Here is a 16,847-nt window from a genome sequence, read left to right on the forward strand (position 1 = left end):
AAGTGCGCCGCTGTGTTTTTAAACTCCACACACCTTCATTTCTAGAATCATTTGGATCATTTCACTCCTGGAATTGTCACTTATCTCTACTGAACTAAAGGTAAAAAGGAGCTTGAAAACTACCACTTCATGACATCACAAGGTGGAACGGAGCATTTTGAGCTTTGGAAATGGATGTGAATGAAACAAAACATAACTCCTGGTGTGTTTTTGATGACGTAACAGCATTATAACGTGACTTAAACCTCACAAGAGTCTATTTTGCGTCTATTTTGCCGAGTTCTACCTCTGTTCTACCTTGTGATGTCATCAAGTGGTAATACAGGAAGTGCTCCGCGATGAAATGAAATGATCCAAATGATTCTTGTGAAGGTGCATGGAGTTTAAAAACACTCCTGGAATTGCCAAACTCTACTGAACAAAACGTAAAAAGGAGATGTTAACTTGAAAACTACCACTTCATGACATCACAAGGTGGAACGGAGCAGAAGTGTCACTCAAACTTGTGTGAATGAAACAAAACACAACTCCAGGTCTGTTTTTGAGGAGGTAACAGCATTAGAACACGACTTAAACCTCACAAACTTAAAGCTGCACTATGTAACTTTTCTTGATGACTGTCCTGCACCTGCTGGTATTGCTTTGCTTGGAATATTCCACAATGCAGCATTAAACTTATCTCCTTCCATAGAGACAAGCCTGGTCAAGTCACAGGTCAGATCAGCGGAGAAGCTTTTTTTTTTTCCAGTTATTTATTTATTTTTGAGCAAACAACTGTAATTGAATGCACGAAATTTAATGCCATACTTTGGAACATTCCACACAAAGCAGTAACGCAAAAACATCTCCATGGAGACACAGGCGATGGACCTCCTCACCAGAAAAGTTACAGACTGAACCTCAAATTTTAAAACTGCTTTTGTTGTATTTTATTGGTGTATTTATTTCAGTTCTAGTTTAGTTCTTGTCCAGTAAAATTACTATTAACATTAAATCATTAGTTTGTTGCCATGGAAACAGACGTGCAAGTTCTCATCAAACATGTTTTCTGAAATAATTGAAGGTAATAACTAAAAATAAACTAAAAAGTGAAGTTGTAAATGTGTGTTTTGCAGTGTAGATATTATGGCTGTAGTTGAATATAAAAATTCTTGTTAAACTAAAGACGCGCTGCCTATTGATTTGTCGACAAAAAAGGGGGCGTGGCCAAAGCTCTGTCTGTGTATCTGACCCAAACTGCACTCACACGGCAAGTTTATTTATATAGCACAATTCATAATTTAAAGTGTTTTACAGAATAAGAAAGACGTTAAAATCACAATACAACAAATCAAAACTTTAATAATGTTCATAAAATTAGGAGGTTTGTGTCACAACTTCAGGAAGAATGTTCCAGATTTTAGCTGCAGAAAAGTGAAACACTGATTCAGCATGTTTAGTTCTGGTTTAGTCCTGATTTAGTCCTGATTTAGACCATGTTTAGTCCTGGTTAGTCCTGGTTTACACCTGGTTTAGTCCTGGTTCAGTCCATGTTTAGTCCTGGTTTAGACCATGTTTAGTCCTGGTTTAGTCCTGGTTTAGTCCTGGTTTAGATCATGTTTAGACCTGGTTTAGTCCTGGTTTAGTCCTGGTTTAGATCATGTTTAGTCCTGGTTTAGTCCTGGTTTAGTCCCGGTTTAGACCATGTTTAGTCCTGGTTTAGATCAGGTTTAGTCCTGGTTTAGTCCTGGTTTAGTCCTGGTTTAGATCATGTTTAGTCCTGGTTTAGTCCCGGTTTAGACCATGTTTAGTCCTGGTTTAGATCATGTTTAGTCCTGGTTTAGTCCTGGTTTAGTCCTGGTTTAGTCCTGGTTTAGACCTGGTTTAGACCTGGTTTAATCCTCAGACTTAACACACTACACCTGCAGGGGGAGCTCTTGCAAAAACTACTATATAAATACAGAAAAACTATGTATTTATATAAAGACAAATCCAACATGTGAATCGTGAGCTTAGTCTTTTTACATATAAACACCAAAAAACCCCAAATCTTCTCGTCTCCTCTGTCGTTTCATCCTCTTCCTGGTCGTTGTGTCGAGTGGGCGTGGCTTTTCCTGTGACAATAACACGACCCGACCCACAGATCTGAGCCCGGCGCTCGTCTCCCGCCGCTGTATCTGCCGCTCTCACTGTCTCCTCTTAACGGTAACGCGCTGGAGCAGCTCCGGTGACGTAACCCCCATCACGGCCCCCCGGCACATTCAAGAGAACACATCTTTATTACTCACATGTGACGACGGGGCTTGTCTGCAGCTCGCCGCGGTCCCTCCGTGCTCCTCATCGCTCATTAGCTAAAACGCACCGACACAACATAAGCTGCTAATATGAACCGCCGCTAATATTTCATACGCTCTGGGTTTCTAGACATCTGCGGAGCAAATGTAAGACTAAATGTAATATCCCGAGCAATTTGAATGTGACCCACTTTTGGAATTATTTAAATCTGGTGTTGTTTTATCGCCAGTGTGTTTAAAATTCGAGTGAAATTGAGAGCGTTGAGGAGAAATACAAGATTTAAGATGGTTTAAAGGGCCCGTACTACACCGTTTTCTGATGTTTCCTCGTCACAAACAGACCTGGACTTTGTTTCGTTTCATTCACACATGTTTAACGCACAAATCCTGCATATTTAGACTAGAGAAAACACTCTGTTCCACCTCGTGATGTCATCGTGTGGTGATACAGGAAGTGCTCCGCTGTGTTTTTAAACTCCACACACGCCTTCATTTCTAGAATCGTTTGGATCATTTCAGCCTCTGGAATTGCCACTTTGCTCCTTTTTTACCTTTAGTTCAGTAGAGATGTTAACTTGAAAACTACCACTTCATGACATCACAAGGTGGAACGGAGCATTTTTGAGGTTTGGAAATGGATGTGAATGAAACAAAACATAAATCCTGGTGTGTTTTTGATGACGTAACAACATTATAACATGACTTAAACCTCACAGGAGTCTATTTTGCGTCTATTTTGCCGAGTTATTCTCTCAAACGGAAAACACTCTGTTCCACCTTGTGATGTCATCAAGTGGTAATACAGGAAGTGCTCCGCGATGAAATGAAATGATCCAATTGATTCTTGTGAAGGTGCGTGGAGTTTAAAAATACTCCTGGAATTGCCACACTCTACTGAACAAAATGTAAAAAGGAGATGTTAACTTGAAAACTACCACTTCATGACATCACAAGGTGGAACGGAGCAGAAGTGTCACTCAAACTTGTGTGAATGAAACAAAACACAACTCCAGGTCTGTTTTTAAGGAGGTAACAGCATTAGAACACGACTTAAACCTCACAAACTTAAAGCTGCACTATGTAACTTTTCTTGATGACAGTCCTGCACCTGCTGGTATTGCTTTGCTTGGAATGTTCCACAATGCAGCATTAAACTTATCTCCTTCCATAGAGACAAGCCTGGTCAAGTTTTTTTTTTTTTTTTAAGGAAACAGCTGTAATTGAATAAATGCAGGTTGTTTCATGCCATACTTTGGAACATTCCACACAAAGCAATAACATCTCCATGGTGACACACGCGATGGACCTCCTCACCAGAAAAGTTACAGACTGGACCTTTTTTTACTGTATGCATTTATTTCAGTTCTAGTTTAGTTCCTCTACAGTAAAATGACTATGAACATACTATTATTATACTTATATTATTATACTATTAACATTAACAACAGCACAACTTGAATTCCATGAGCACATCTCCATGGAGACAGGCAAGTGATGGAAAAGTTACAGACTGGACCTTAAATTTTAAACCTGCTTTTATTGTATTTTATTGAGGTAATAACAATATAACATGACTTAATGTTCACAAGAGTCAGTTTTGTGTAATATAGGACCTTTAGGTAAGTGCATCTTTTTACTGCCTCTTTTGGAACATTATTGCGTTGCCGGGAAATGCTCCACAGTGCAGCATTAAACATATCCGGCATTTTTTCAGTAACAAGTGTTTTATTGCCAGAAAATACCTTGAAACACATTTTCATTGTGCGTTGGCTCGCCTCTCCGGAGATCTAACATACAACTTGACCTAGTGGTGCGACCTGTTTGTCAATAACTAGAGAGATATGTTTAATGCCATACTGTGGAACATTTCAGGGAAAGCAAATACCGTATTTTCTGGACTATAAATCACACTTTTTTTCAGTTTGGCCGGGGGTGCGACTTATACTCAGATGCAATGAATACAGTTTGTGAAATGTGTTTCACAGGGAGTACTTTGTTGAAATTGGAAAATGTATATCAGATAAAATGTCCCTGACCTGTGGGGTGCCCCAGGGGTCAATCCTGGAACCCCTGCTGTTCAATCTCTACATGCTGCCGTTAGGCCAGTTAATATGCAGCAATAATGTGTCTTACCACAACTATGGAGATGACACTCAGATCTATGTCTCACTGCAGCAGGTGAATATGGACCAGTGGACTCACTCACTGCATCAACAGATCAGTGTGTGGAGGAAAAACAACTTTCTTCTGCTAAACTCAGACAAGACTGAAGTCATCATCTTTGTCCCACAGAAACATAGAGAAAGTGTCAGCATCACCTCCAGTCTCTCTCTCTAAAACCTTCACATCAGGCGAGAAATCTAGGGGTAATAATGGACTCAGACTTGAACTTTAACAGCCACATCAAATCAATAACATCTGCAGCTTTTTACCACCTAAAAAACATTGCAAAAATCAAAGGTATACTGTCAAAGCCAGACTTAGAGAGACTTATCCATGCATTTGTCTCCAGTAGGTTAGACTACTGTAACGGCCTGCTCACTGGCCTCTCCAAACGAGCCTTAACACAGCTGCAGTACATCCAGAATGCTGCTGCTCGGGTCCTGACTAGAACCAGGAAGTATGAGCACATAAGTCCTGTGCTCAGGTCTCTGCACTGGCTCCTGTAGCTCAAAGAATAGACTTTAAAGCAGCTCTGCTTGTGTATAAGTCTCTCCATGGCCTAGGTCCAAAGTACATCTCCGACATGTTAGTGCCATATGAACCATCTCACACTCTGAGGACTTCAGGGACCGGCCTCCTGCTGGTGCCCAGAGTCAGGACTAAACATGGGGAATCAGCGTTTAAGTTTTCTGCAGCTAAAACTTAGAACAGTCTTCCTGAAGATGTGAGACAGGCCTCTACTTTGACAATGTTTAAATCCAGGCTCAAAACGGTTCTGTTCAGCTGTGCATACGACTGAAAGGTTTTTATTCTGCACTCTTCTCTTTTAATGGTAAATTTATGATGATTATTTGTGATTATTTATGTTTTGATTTGTGTGATTTTAATGTCTTTGAATTACCTTGTGTACCAATTGTTCTATACAAATAAACTTACCTTGCCTTTTTCATTATTATTCATTTTCTGGCTGGTGCGATTTATACTCCAGAAAATACTGTAATCTCCATGGAGACAAACAGGCGGTGGATGCTGCACCAGAAAAGTTGCACAGTGCACCTTTTTGCATGTTGCAGTAGATTTTACAAGCAAAGAATGAGGCTGTTTCTTGTTAAAATTCCGATTGAACGCTGGACTAAAATCGTGAAATTTTAAAATGTCTTCTGGCTGATTATTCCTCCTCTTAAATCTCCTTTTTTTTTTTCTTTGGACGATCTTTCCTTTGACATTTAGACCAGTCGTCGTCCTGTGAGCAGAGGTAGAAATCCATCACTTTATCACTCGCTGGTCACTGAAAAACTTTAATCTGCCGTTGTTTGGAAGTAGATTTTCTCCGATTCGTCGTCGCTCGTAGCAGAAAGAAGGATTTTTGGCTGATAACAAATATTGAGTTTCACGTCCTTCACTCCATTTTTCATCTGTGCTCGTATGAAAGCACGAGTTTTACTATTTCCTCTCATAATGGACCCAGTCAAGGCCAACAAAGCGCAAACTACATTCATCCAGGATTCAACAAAAGCGTCGTACTTTAGGAAATACAGTGATGAGCGAGACGAGACGGAGCAGACGGAGGAGAGAGTTGGACGCGCAGCTCAGTCAAAATGGTGATGTAGATATGAATGTAATGGAAGGAGCTTTGAAAACAAGAAAATGTGCATCTTTATGGGGAAAAAAGCTGCAAAACCTGAAGCTTTAACCTCTGCAAACACATTCTGAAGTGCAGGGGATTCTTGCAGTAGTTTAAATGTTTGTGCAGTTATAGATTTTATATTGAAGAACTTGGACTGTGAATGACCCGCTAGAACTAATTTAGTGAAAATACAGACAAACAGTAACAGGTCTGGTAAAACTCTGACTAAAAGCACTTTATAATGATTTGAAAACACAAATTTCACATATGTAGAAAAATACTGGGACCTAATTCCAGCTTCTATTTCACTGTAAAAGGACAGGACACGCCCCTTTGACATCTCCATTTCACCATAAGGACAGGACACGCCCCTTTAACTCTTCCATTTCAGCATAAAGGGACAGGACACGCCCCTTTGACGCCTCCATGTCACCATAAAAGGACAGGACACGCCCCTTCAACACTTCCATTTCACCATAAGGACAGGACACGCCCCTTTAATGCCATATTTCACCATATAAGGAAAGGACACGCCCCTTTAATGCCTATTTCACCGTAAGCACAGGACACGCCCCTTTAACAATTCCATTTCACCATAAAGACAGGACCACGCCCCTTTAACGCCTCCATTTCATCATAAAAGGACAGGACACGCCTCTTTAACTCCTTTATTTTACCATAAATGGATGATCAGAGTTCTGACTGAGATTTACCTGAACATGAGCCGATAATGAGCCGATAATGAGCCGATAATGAGCCGATAATGAGCCGATAATGAGCCGATAATTAGCGGGTTTGATTGGTACATGGGGTAAAGAGGGAGGGGCTCAGGGGGAGACGCTGCAGCAGAGGACACAGACGCTCTGTCACACTCTGTCCTGTTCTTAAACGTTTAAACACAATAGTTTTAAAGTAGAGTTTAGGTGCGACGGCTTTTAGCCTGTAGATTTATCGGCTTACCCATAATGCACTCTGAACTATGGAGCGTATTTCACGTTCACACAGACTGAATGTGCAGGACGAGACACCGGGTACGAAGAGGAGGACACGGGACAGAGTGAGACGTGAGGAGGGGCAGGGGAGTGTGTGAGGAGGAGTGGTCAGAGGAGGAGTAGGCAGAAGAGGAGTGGTCAGAAAAGGAGGAAGGGGCAGAGGAGGAGTGGTCAGAGGAGGAGTGGGCAGAGGAGGAGTAGGGGGCAAAAGAGGAGGAAGGGGCAGAAGAGGAGTGGTCAGAAGAGGAGGAAGGGGCAAAGGAGAAGTAGGCAGAGGAGGACTGGTCAAAGGAGGAGTGGTCAGAGGAAGAGTGGTTAGAGGAGGAGGGGTCAGAGGAGGAGTGGTCAAAGGAGGAGTAGGCAGAAGAGGAGTAGGGGGCAAAAGAGGAGGAAGGGGCAGAGGAGGAGGGGGCAGAGGATAAGTGGTTAGAGGAGGAGTGGTCAGGAAGAGTGGTCAGAGGAAGAGTGGTCAGAGGAAGAGTGGTCAGAGGAGGAGTGGGCAGAGGAGGAGTTGGCAGAAGAGGAGGAAGGGGCAGAGGAGAAGTAGGCAGAGGAGGAGTGGTCAGAGGAAGAGTGGTCAGAGGAAGAGTGGTCAGAGGAAGAGTGGTCAGAGGAAGAGTGGTCAGAGGAAGAGGGGTCAGAGGAGGAGTAGGGGGCAAAAGAGGACGAAGGGGCAGAGGAGGAGGGGGCAGAGGAAGAGTGGTTAGAGGAGGAGGAAGGGGTAGAGGAGGAGGAAGGGGCAGAGGATGAATGGTAAGAGGAGGAGTAGTCCGAGGAGGAAGGGGCAGAACAGGAGGAGGAGTAGCAGAGTTTTAGCACCGCTCCATTTGGATGTCGGCAGCATCTGTCGGACACTCACTTTATTAACTTAATGTCCAGTTATTTTGGCGTCAGCTTCTCCTCATATTAAACTAAAAAAGCCGACACCTTGTGCGTTTCTCCGGCTCACACTGACAAAATGACAAAACATCAGTACAAACCATAGTGTTTATTCCCCACGGACAGATTTGGTGAGTAATATTCCTGGATATTCCTTGGAAATCTGAAATGTCAACTTGTCTTTTTATAGATCCCAAACTTACCATATGAAACTGAACATATGTAACGTTGTCGTATATTGTGTAAAACCTTTAAACTATGACATTAATTGCTGTAAATGTGTCTTTTTCAGGCTGAGTAACACAAAGAAGCAGGCGGTGCACACAGTCATGGGCATCTGGATGGTTTCGTTCATCCTCTCCACTCTTCCGGCCGTGGGCTGGCACGACACCATCGACCGCTTCTACACGTCCGACTGCCGCTTCATCGTCACCGAGATCGGCCTGGGCTTCGGCGTTTGCTTCCTCCTGCTGATCGGGGGCAGCGTGGCCATGGGCGTCATCTGCATCGGCATCGCTCTGTTCCAGACCTTCTCCATCCAGGCCGGGCACAACGCCGACAAAAACAAGTTCAACGTTCCGACGATCGTGGTGGAGGACGCTCAGGGAAAACGCAGGTCGTCGATCGATGGGTCCGAGCCGCTTAAAACGTCACTGCAAATCACTTACCTGATCAGCGGCATCGTCTTCATCTACGACTTCCTGACTGGATTCCCGATACTGGTGAGTTGTTTCAGCTAATGGAATGTTTTTGTTTAGGACGATGACATTGAAAACAAGAGCAACTGTACAACCTTGAGACGGCGTGATCACGTCTGACCTTGGAGGCTAAGCCGGATTGGGCCTGGTTGGTGCTGGGATGAAAGCTGGAGTGGTATAAACACACTGCCTGGCCAAAAAAAAAGGTCACACACTCTAATATTTGGTTGTTCCGCCTTTAGCTTTGATTCGCTGTGGCATTGTTTCGATTTCGCTTCTGCAATGTTGCTTAATTTGCTCAGAAAATCACCTTTTCACCTTCCCCTTGTCCCCTCACTTATTCTAAAACTGGAACTCCAAGTCATACACAAAGAGTGAAACATGTTCTGGAGCCGTTCTTCAAAAAACACAAATGAAAATCGGCTTCTCGCTTTGGTGAAATGCCAAGATAATGAGGAGGAGCTTCAGGAAAACGATGGTCCCATTTCTTTGACTCAGCTGGTTTAGATCAGTCCTGTGGTTTAGAGTAAACACAGTGTAAAAGTCTGATCTACTGATGTCGTCGTTTCATGTTAAGAACCAGAAAAAAGCAACAGTTTTGACAATTACACCTTTACCAAAGAAAATAGACTTGATTGAACGGTGAAGATGAGAGCCTTTGGACACACATATATACACACACAAACACACATACACAGAAACACGTATAGACATAAACACACATACACACAAACGCACATAGACGCATACAGATAAACACAGACACAAATACGCATAAACACACACACATATATAAACATACACAGATAAACACACACAAATAGACACGCACACACCCATATAGACACACACACACGTAAACACACACTCACACACTTGCACTCAATGTCACCCATCACAACTTGTGCATCTCATGTTTAAATAATCAGAGGAGATGGAGCAGGTTGACACTGGGCACACACACACACGCACACCCCCACCCTCACATACACGCACACACACATACACACACACACACATCACTTCACTGTCAGTTTTCTTTGGGTGTGAAGGAGGTTAATTGCCAGATCCCTTGAACCGAACCTGTGAAATACTTAGACCGGGTCAAAATGAAAAATTGAGTTGAGAGAAATGGGCTGAGGTCTGCGTCAAACCCCCGAGCGTCTGTAACTATACCACAGTACTGCATTATTTACATTACAGCTCTAATGTCTGTGTGCGGGGGGCTTAAGTAGGACACGCTGCTCCTGTGCATGAATGCTAACTGTCTTCTGTCTGTCAAGGTTAGCTAACACAGAACTCACATCAGAGCCTCAGCAATAAACCGTAAACCTACACGAGCTACAAAACCCGCACTGCAAACAAAATACCGTAAATTTCAAACTATAAGCCGCTACTTTTTCCCCCACGTTTTGAACCCTGCGGCGTATGTACAAAGGTGCGGCTAATTTGTAGATTTTTACAGGCTAACAGCAACCGCGGGGCAGTCTCTAGCCGTAAACGCAAAAGTGAGACAGACGTGAGGAAAGATTATGCGCTGAAGAATACGCTAGTTTTGGTTTTGAGTTGTCATTTGGCGCGTCATGCCACGGCCTCATCTTGGAAAACACACGAAGAAATGCAGCGTTTAAGTTAAAGGGAATCAGTCTGATGTCAAAGAAGGAAATAGAGCCACAGCACGAATGTTTAGCATCAAAGAAGGAAATAGAGCCACAGCACGAACGTTTAGCATCAAAGAAGGAAATAGAGCCACTGCACGAACGTTTAGCATCAAAGAAGGAAATAGAGCTACTGCACGTACATTTAGCATCAAAGAAGGAAATAGAGCCACTGCACGAACGTTTAGCATCAAAGAAGGAAATAGAGCCACTGCACGTACGTTTAGCATCAAAGAAGGAAATAGAGCCACTGCACGAACGTTTAGCATCAAAGAAGGAAATAGAGCCACTGCACGTACGTTTAGCATCAAAGAAGGAAATAGAGCCACTGCACGTACATTTAGCATCGAAGAAGGAAATAGAGCTACTGCACGTACATTTAGCATTGAAGAAGGAAATAGAGCCTCTGCACTTAAGTTTGGCATCAGTGAACCGATGATGTGACGTTGGAGGCGGCAGAAGAAGAACTTAGTCAATTTAAAAAGACGACAAAAGCTTTCAGAGGAAGTAAAAACAGACAGCCCGTGTTGGTGCTTTTTTATTTTCTAAACATGCAGGTCTGTTCTCATGTTGATGCTGATTTTCAGGCACAGTTTGCAAAAAAGCATGTTTTAAAACTCAAAACAAAACTTTCTGTGTAAATATCTCATGTTGCAGCATATTTGTGACATGTGGCTTATATTCAAGTACAGCTTTTCTGTGTACAAAATGTATTTTCTTTAAAAATTAGCTGGTGCGGCTCTATAGTCCAAAGTTTGTGGTAAATGTATTGTAATAATGCTAAAGTTCTCCAAGCTTCTTCAGGGATTCAAAATGTTTTTATTATTATTATTTAAATTCTTATGTTTTAATGTCGTTTTAATTAACTCAAGTTAGTAGTCTCATAGTCAAAAAAAAAAAAAAGGTAAATATCAGAATGCGCCAATAATTCACCCGTCCATAGCTCAAATCTTATCCTTTACAACAAAAACACCACAAATCAAGAAAAAGAACTGAGAAATATTAAGGCCCAAAGTAAAAAGTTGATGTTAATTATTGTGACAGGCCTAGTGTCTTGCCCAACAACACAACAACAGTGTTCATCTGTGGGAGCTGGAATCGCACTGCGGGTCAGCGGATCTGACCGCTCAAACAATCAGGTCTATGTCGAGAGCGAGATTCGAACCGGCAACCTTCAGATCAGTGGACAAAACGTTGTAGGAGTGAAAACATTTCGCTGCTAATCCAAGTCGCATCTTCAGTCAGGTCTGGTCAGTTTTCTGGTAGTTACGGTCAGTTCTTTGGTCAGTTCAGGTCAGTTCTCTGGTCAGTTCAAGTCAGTTCAGGTCAGTTCTAGTCAGTTCAGGCCAGTTCAGGTCAGTTCAGGTCAGTTCTGGTCAGTTCAGGTCAGTTCAGGTCAGTTCTGGTCAGTTCTCTGGCCAGTTCTAGTCAGTTCAGGCCAGTTCTCTGGTGAGTTCTAGTCAGTTCAGGCCAGTTCAGGCCAGTTCAGGTCAGTTCAGGTCAGTTCTACTGAGTTCAGGTCAGTTCTACTCAGTTCAGGTCAGTTCTAGTGAGTTTCGGTAAGTTTTGGTCAGTTCAGGTCAGTTCTGGTCAGTTCAAGTCAGTCCACCAGTAATCGGACCAGAACTGAGTCTTCACTCCTGCAACATTTCGTCCAGTTGTCAGATTTAACATTTTCCTTTTTCTACACAAGTCAGAGTTTTAGCTCAACAGTTTGGCCATAAATCAACTTTATTAGCATTTCTTTTTTAATTTAACTGAAACTATTCATCTAAAAGTAAATAGAACAAAAAAAACACATTCTTTTTTCCATTTCAAACTTCCACGTCCTGTTTCTTAATCCATCCCCGGAGCTTGGATCATAATATCTGATAAACGTCTGCGCTGGTGTCCTCTCCGGCGGCTGTCTCCCTTTCAGCTCTCAGCCCAAACCGATTAGCACCAGGATCATGTTTAGACTGCACCTCCAGACTTCACAAAGGGGGGAACTGTTCTGAGCTTCCCGGAAAACCGATCCTTTCCCGCCGCGCGTTATAACGGAGCAGAAGGACGAGCTCGTTTTCAGAGCCGCTCTATTTGCTATGCAGAATCGGCCCCCGGGTTCTCATTCATTTTTGATCGTGTCGTTTCATTGGGTTTCTATACGGCCCCGGTCGAAAGCTCTGCCAAACCCTGCGTCCTGTCGGTGCCGGCGTGGAGCGCATTATCACAAGAGCAGGAAGTAGCATCAGCAAATGTTTCATCCAAGTGGAACGTTTTAATTGCAATCTTTTTAACGGCTGACGTTTTGTTAAGAGCGGCTAATGCACAGTGTTTTAGTCATTATGTCTAAGTGGAAAAACGTCGGACTCGTCTCGGCGGGGAGCCTTTTCAGATTTTCGAAAGTTGGCAGAAATTATAAAAACGCAAAGCTAAGTTGAACGGGAGCCGACGCAGCAGAAGGAGCAAAGGAGGAGCAAAAGTGGGAGGTGGTAGAAGTCATAGTTTTTGGTGGTTTTCAGATTTTAGAAGGCGAGATTTTAGATTTCTGTATCGATTGCGTTGTACTTTGCCATTAAATATTTAAAACATTAATGCACAAGTTTTGGATCGGATCATTTCTTTTAGTGACTCGACCCAATGACTCACTGTATTACAACAGAAATTACCCCATCTATATACATCTTCAGCACTTCTTCAAAAACAGCCTTTTTTTTAGCTTTTTAATTATTGGACTATTTGTTGTTTTTCTTGCAGTCTGACTTTTGCATATTTAGCTCTGTGTTTGGTGTCAAAATGTCGACGTAGATTGTACCGACTCCGCCTCATAAAACAAAAAACATACAGATTTTCTCCTTAAAGCACAAACTTATATTCACCTTTAGCGTCTTTCTTGAAACTTCTTTCCACGCCGACAATTCTCCTCTTCCTGAACAATTTGAGAATTATTTGCAAATATTTCTCAGTGTCACTTGTTGGGAAAATCTCATTAATTTAATGTCAGTACACACATTAAAGCAGTATAGACTTATTTTAAAATGACAATCAAGCCTTAATTTACCTTCTCACGGGCCACATAAAATGACGTGGCGGGCCACATCTGGCCCCCGGGCCTTGAGTTTGACATATGTGCTATAGAATGTTGTTTTTTGTCATTTTCACTGGCATAATGTAAAACTAGATTTGCAATTTTTGGTGTAATTTCAAGATTCCCAACAGTTGTAAAAACAGAATTTGAGCTCGTTCATCGTGTGTCTTATTCGTGCAGAGCGTAGTCTGTATAAAGACTAAGTGTGACGTCATCCACAGTGTTCAGCTTCAGTCAAATGAAGCTCGTCTAGGCCAGAGCAGTTTGTAGCGGCGAGTCAGAATCCATATTTGGAATTCTGACCGCGAGTGTCATAGCAACCAAAGAGCCAATCAGGAGCGAGGCTGTTGAGGGTGACTTTAAAGAAAGCTCATTTTCATGTAATATTAGCATTTCCAAGGGTTTGCTCTGTATTTTTATGATATTTTTGGAGTTTAATCCTTTTGGCAGTTTAAACTTGTATTATTATTATGTTTGGGAGTTTAAACTTGCATTTTTATGTTGTTTTGGGCATTTAAACGTGCATTTTTATAATGTTTTTGGAGTTTAAACCTGTATTTTTATTATGTTTTTGAGTTTTAACTTGGATTTGTATGTTTTGGGAGTTTAAACCTGTATTCTTATTATGGTTTGGAGTTTAAACCTGTATTTTTAAGATATTGGAGTTTAAAGCTGTGTTTTTCTGATATTTTGGGAGTTTAAAGCTGTATTTTTCTGATATTTTGGGAGTATAATGGAACAGTAGCCCCACAGCACACACTCATGTCCCTTGTACAGTGTGAGCCGGTCATCTCATCAGTCACGCAGCGGGAGTCTGGAAATTAGGGACCGTCTTAAAATCGTACAAAAGTGTACAGTGTATTTCGAGTCAGTTCGTTCTTTTTTGATGGGAGGGTTCTGCCACCGGTGCGTCTCCATGGAGACGGTACAGAGGTTACGTAGACGACATCTCAACCTTTGGAATTTATTATTGAGTGGTAAAGCTAAAGACATTTTCTCCTGTAAAAGCTCAAAACACTAAGTCTAAAAGCGCGAAAGAGTGAAAAAATTGTGATATTAGAGACAGTGCAAACAATAAAAGATATTAGAAAGAAAACTAAGGAATAAAAACACCAGGATCATGTACAGCGGGTTAATACGAACATTTAAGGACCAAAATGAGAGAGAGGAGCCACAGTTTTTCAATGCAAAGTGAATTGAAGCCAGAGTTGATGAAGCCAGAAGAATGATCACTTCTTGTGTGGAAAGTGGCAGCTAGCAGGTTAGCTATGTCCATTTATATAAATAATCTATGGTACAGGGGCTTACAGGCGACAGTTACCTGCTCTGACTTTAAAGAAAGCTCATTTTCATGTAATATTAGCATTTCCAGGGATTTGCTCTGTATTTTTATGTTTTGGAGTTTAAACCTGCATTTTTATGATGTTTTGGAGTTTAAACTTGTATTTTTATAATGTTTTGGAGTTTAAACGCATGTTTTTATAATGTTTTGGGTGTTTAAACTTGTATTTTTATGATTTTTTTTGTGTAAACTTGCATTTTTAGGATGTTTTTGGGTGTTTAAAATTGGATTTGTATTATGTTTTGGAGTTTAAACTTGCATTTTTATGCTGTTTTGAAGTTTAAACGTGTATTTTTATAATGTTTTGAAGTTTAAACATGTATTTCTATAATGTTTTGGGAGTTTAGACTTGTATTTTTATGATGTTTTTGCAGTTTAAACTTGTATTTTTATGATATTTTGGGAGTATAAAGGAACACTAGCCCCACAGCACACACTTGTGTCCCTTGTACAGTGTGAGCCGGTCATCTCATTAGTTACGCTGTGGGAGTCTGGGAATTAGGGACCGTCTTAAAATCATCATAAATCAGGTTTTAAGGGGGTGACGAGACAATAAAGATGGCATCTGTTCTTCTTATATAGGAGTGTAGGTGTGTAAGAGTGTGTATGGGTACGTGAGTAATAAAACTAAGAAAGAAAACTAAGAAAACAAGAGCGAAAGGGCGGAACATAAAAGAGAGAGAGAGGATAAGTAATAGGTGAGGTTCCCAACCTTTTTGCTAAATAGGGTCAGTACAGTCGAGGGCAGTGGACCTTCTTCCTGGTCACACTTTGACCCCTGCTGCTAGAGCTTAATAAGAAATATAAAATTCCACAGTGCTGCTAAACGTGGAGTTTGTGCCTGACTCTAAAACAAGAAAATCAAGCCGACAGTCGTAGAAAACCAGTGAACAGCTAAAGCACAGGGACACTGCAGACACACTCACGTTTATCACTGAAACAGAGGAACTGAGGAACAAATGATTATTGTGGGGTGAAAACAACAGCTCCATGAAAAATGAGTCAGAAAAGAGCAAATAAACACTTTCTGTCTGTTGTTCTGTCCAGAGTTCTGCCTCAGAGCTTTGCCTCGGATCCAGAAAACAAACTCGTTCGATACTTTATGAAGCTGAGAGTCTGGTCACCGGTGAATCAGCCCATTGTCAGATGCCTGTGATTGACAGTCAGGGACATTCATGGTCCATCTGTATTGAAAAAATGAAGAACAAAAAATATCACAGGGGCTGATGTCGGTTTCTGTTGCGTGAAGAACAGACGCAGAGGCACAGGGATCGTTTTGTAGAGCTTTATTGTCAGTTACAGCGAAACAGTCGAGTTAAAGGCAGTACAGGGTTTGTACCGGAGTCCCACGGAGTCCCACGGAGTCCCACGGAGTCCCACGGAGTCCCACGGAGTCCCACGGAGTCCCACAACATTTATATACTGTCCATTGGGCTGGGGTCACAGAGGGGTCAAATAAAAAATGCACAATTCCCATAGTTGCACATCCCACTCATTGCACATTTCACACATTGTACATATTGCACATCCCACTCATTGCACATCCCACTCATTGCACATCCCACTCATTGCACATCCCACTCATTGCACATTCCACACATTGCACATTCCACACATTGCACATTCCACTTATTGCACATTCCACACATTGCACATCCCACATATTGCACATCCCACACATTGCACATCCCACACATTGCACATCCCACACATTGCACATTTCCCATTGTTGCACCATATAAAATACAATACAAAACTTGACCGTTTAACCATATGGAATTACACATCTACACTAACTGCATTTAATAGCAGTTTTTTCCTGCTAAAAAAGAAAAAAAACTTGAAGAACATACAGCACTTTCTTGATGTGCGTGGGCTGCCTCTCTACAGATCTGACCTGTTCTTTGCTCTGTTGAAATTCCAAATCCAATCCAAGTACTAACACATCTATGGACAAGCAGATGGCAGACCAATTTAGTCAAATAAATAAATAAATAACGTCACTCTCCGTAATCAGACTTCGTATAATCCGCCTGTGGACATGAACGTCCTTATAGTGCGATGAGTAACGCACTGACTCAGCTCGGGTAACCTCACGTGTCTGAAGTCGCCGTCTGAATTGTTTTAAAAGAATAAAGCCACGGCGTA

At 41.8% G+C, this 16,847-nt stretch overlaps 1 protein-coding gene across 1 annotated transcript in view; it reads left to right on the forward strand.

Annotated features, from left to right (window-relative positions):
* LOC117374076 (probable G-protein coupled receptor 153) overlaps nucleotides 1-16,847 on the forward strand; it is a 64,232-nt gene that overhangs the window by 37,389 nt on the left and 9,996 nt on the right. The window contains exon 3 of the mRNA XM_033970224.2: nucleotides 8,227-8,656. Within this exon, the coding sequence (XP_033826115.1) occupies nucleotides 8,227-8,656 (430 nt within the window). The remainder of the gene's footprint in view (nucleotides 1-8,226; nucleotides 8,657-16,847) is intronic.

Source organism: Periophthalmus magnuspinnatus, chromosome 7 (genome assembly GCF_009829125.3).
Source record: "Periophthalmus magnuspinnatus isolate fPerMag1 chromosome 7, fPerMag1.2.pri, whole genome shotgun sequence".
Taxonomy (NCBI): domain Eukaryota; kingdom Metazoa; phylum Chordata; class Actinopteri; order Gobiiformes; family Gobiidae; genus Periophthalmus; species Periophthalmus magnuspinnatus.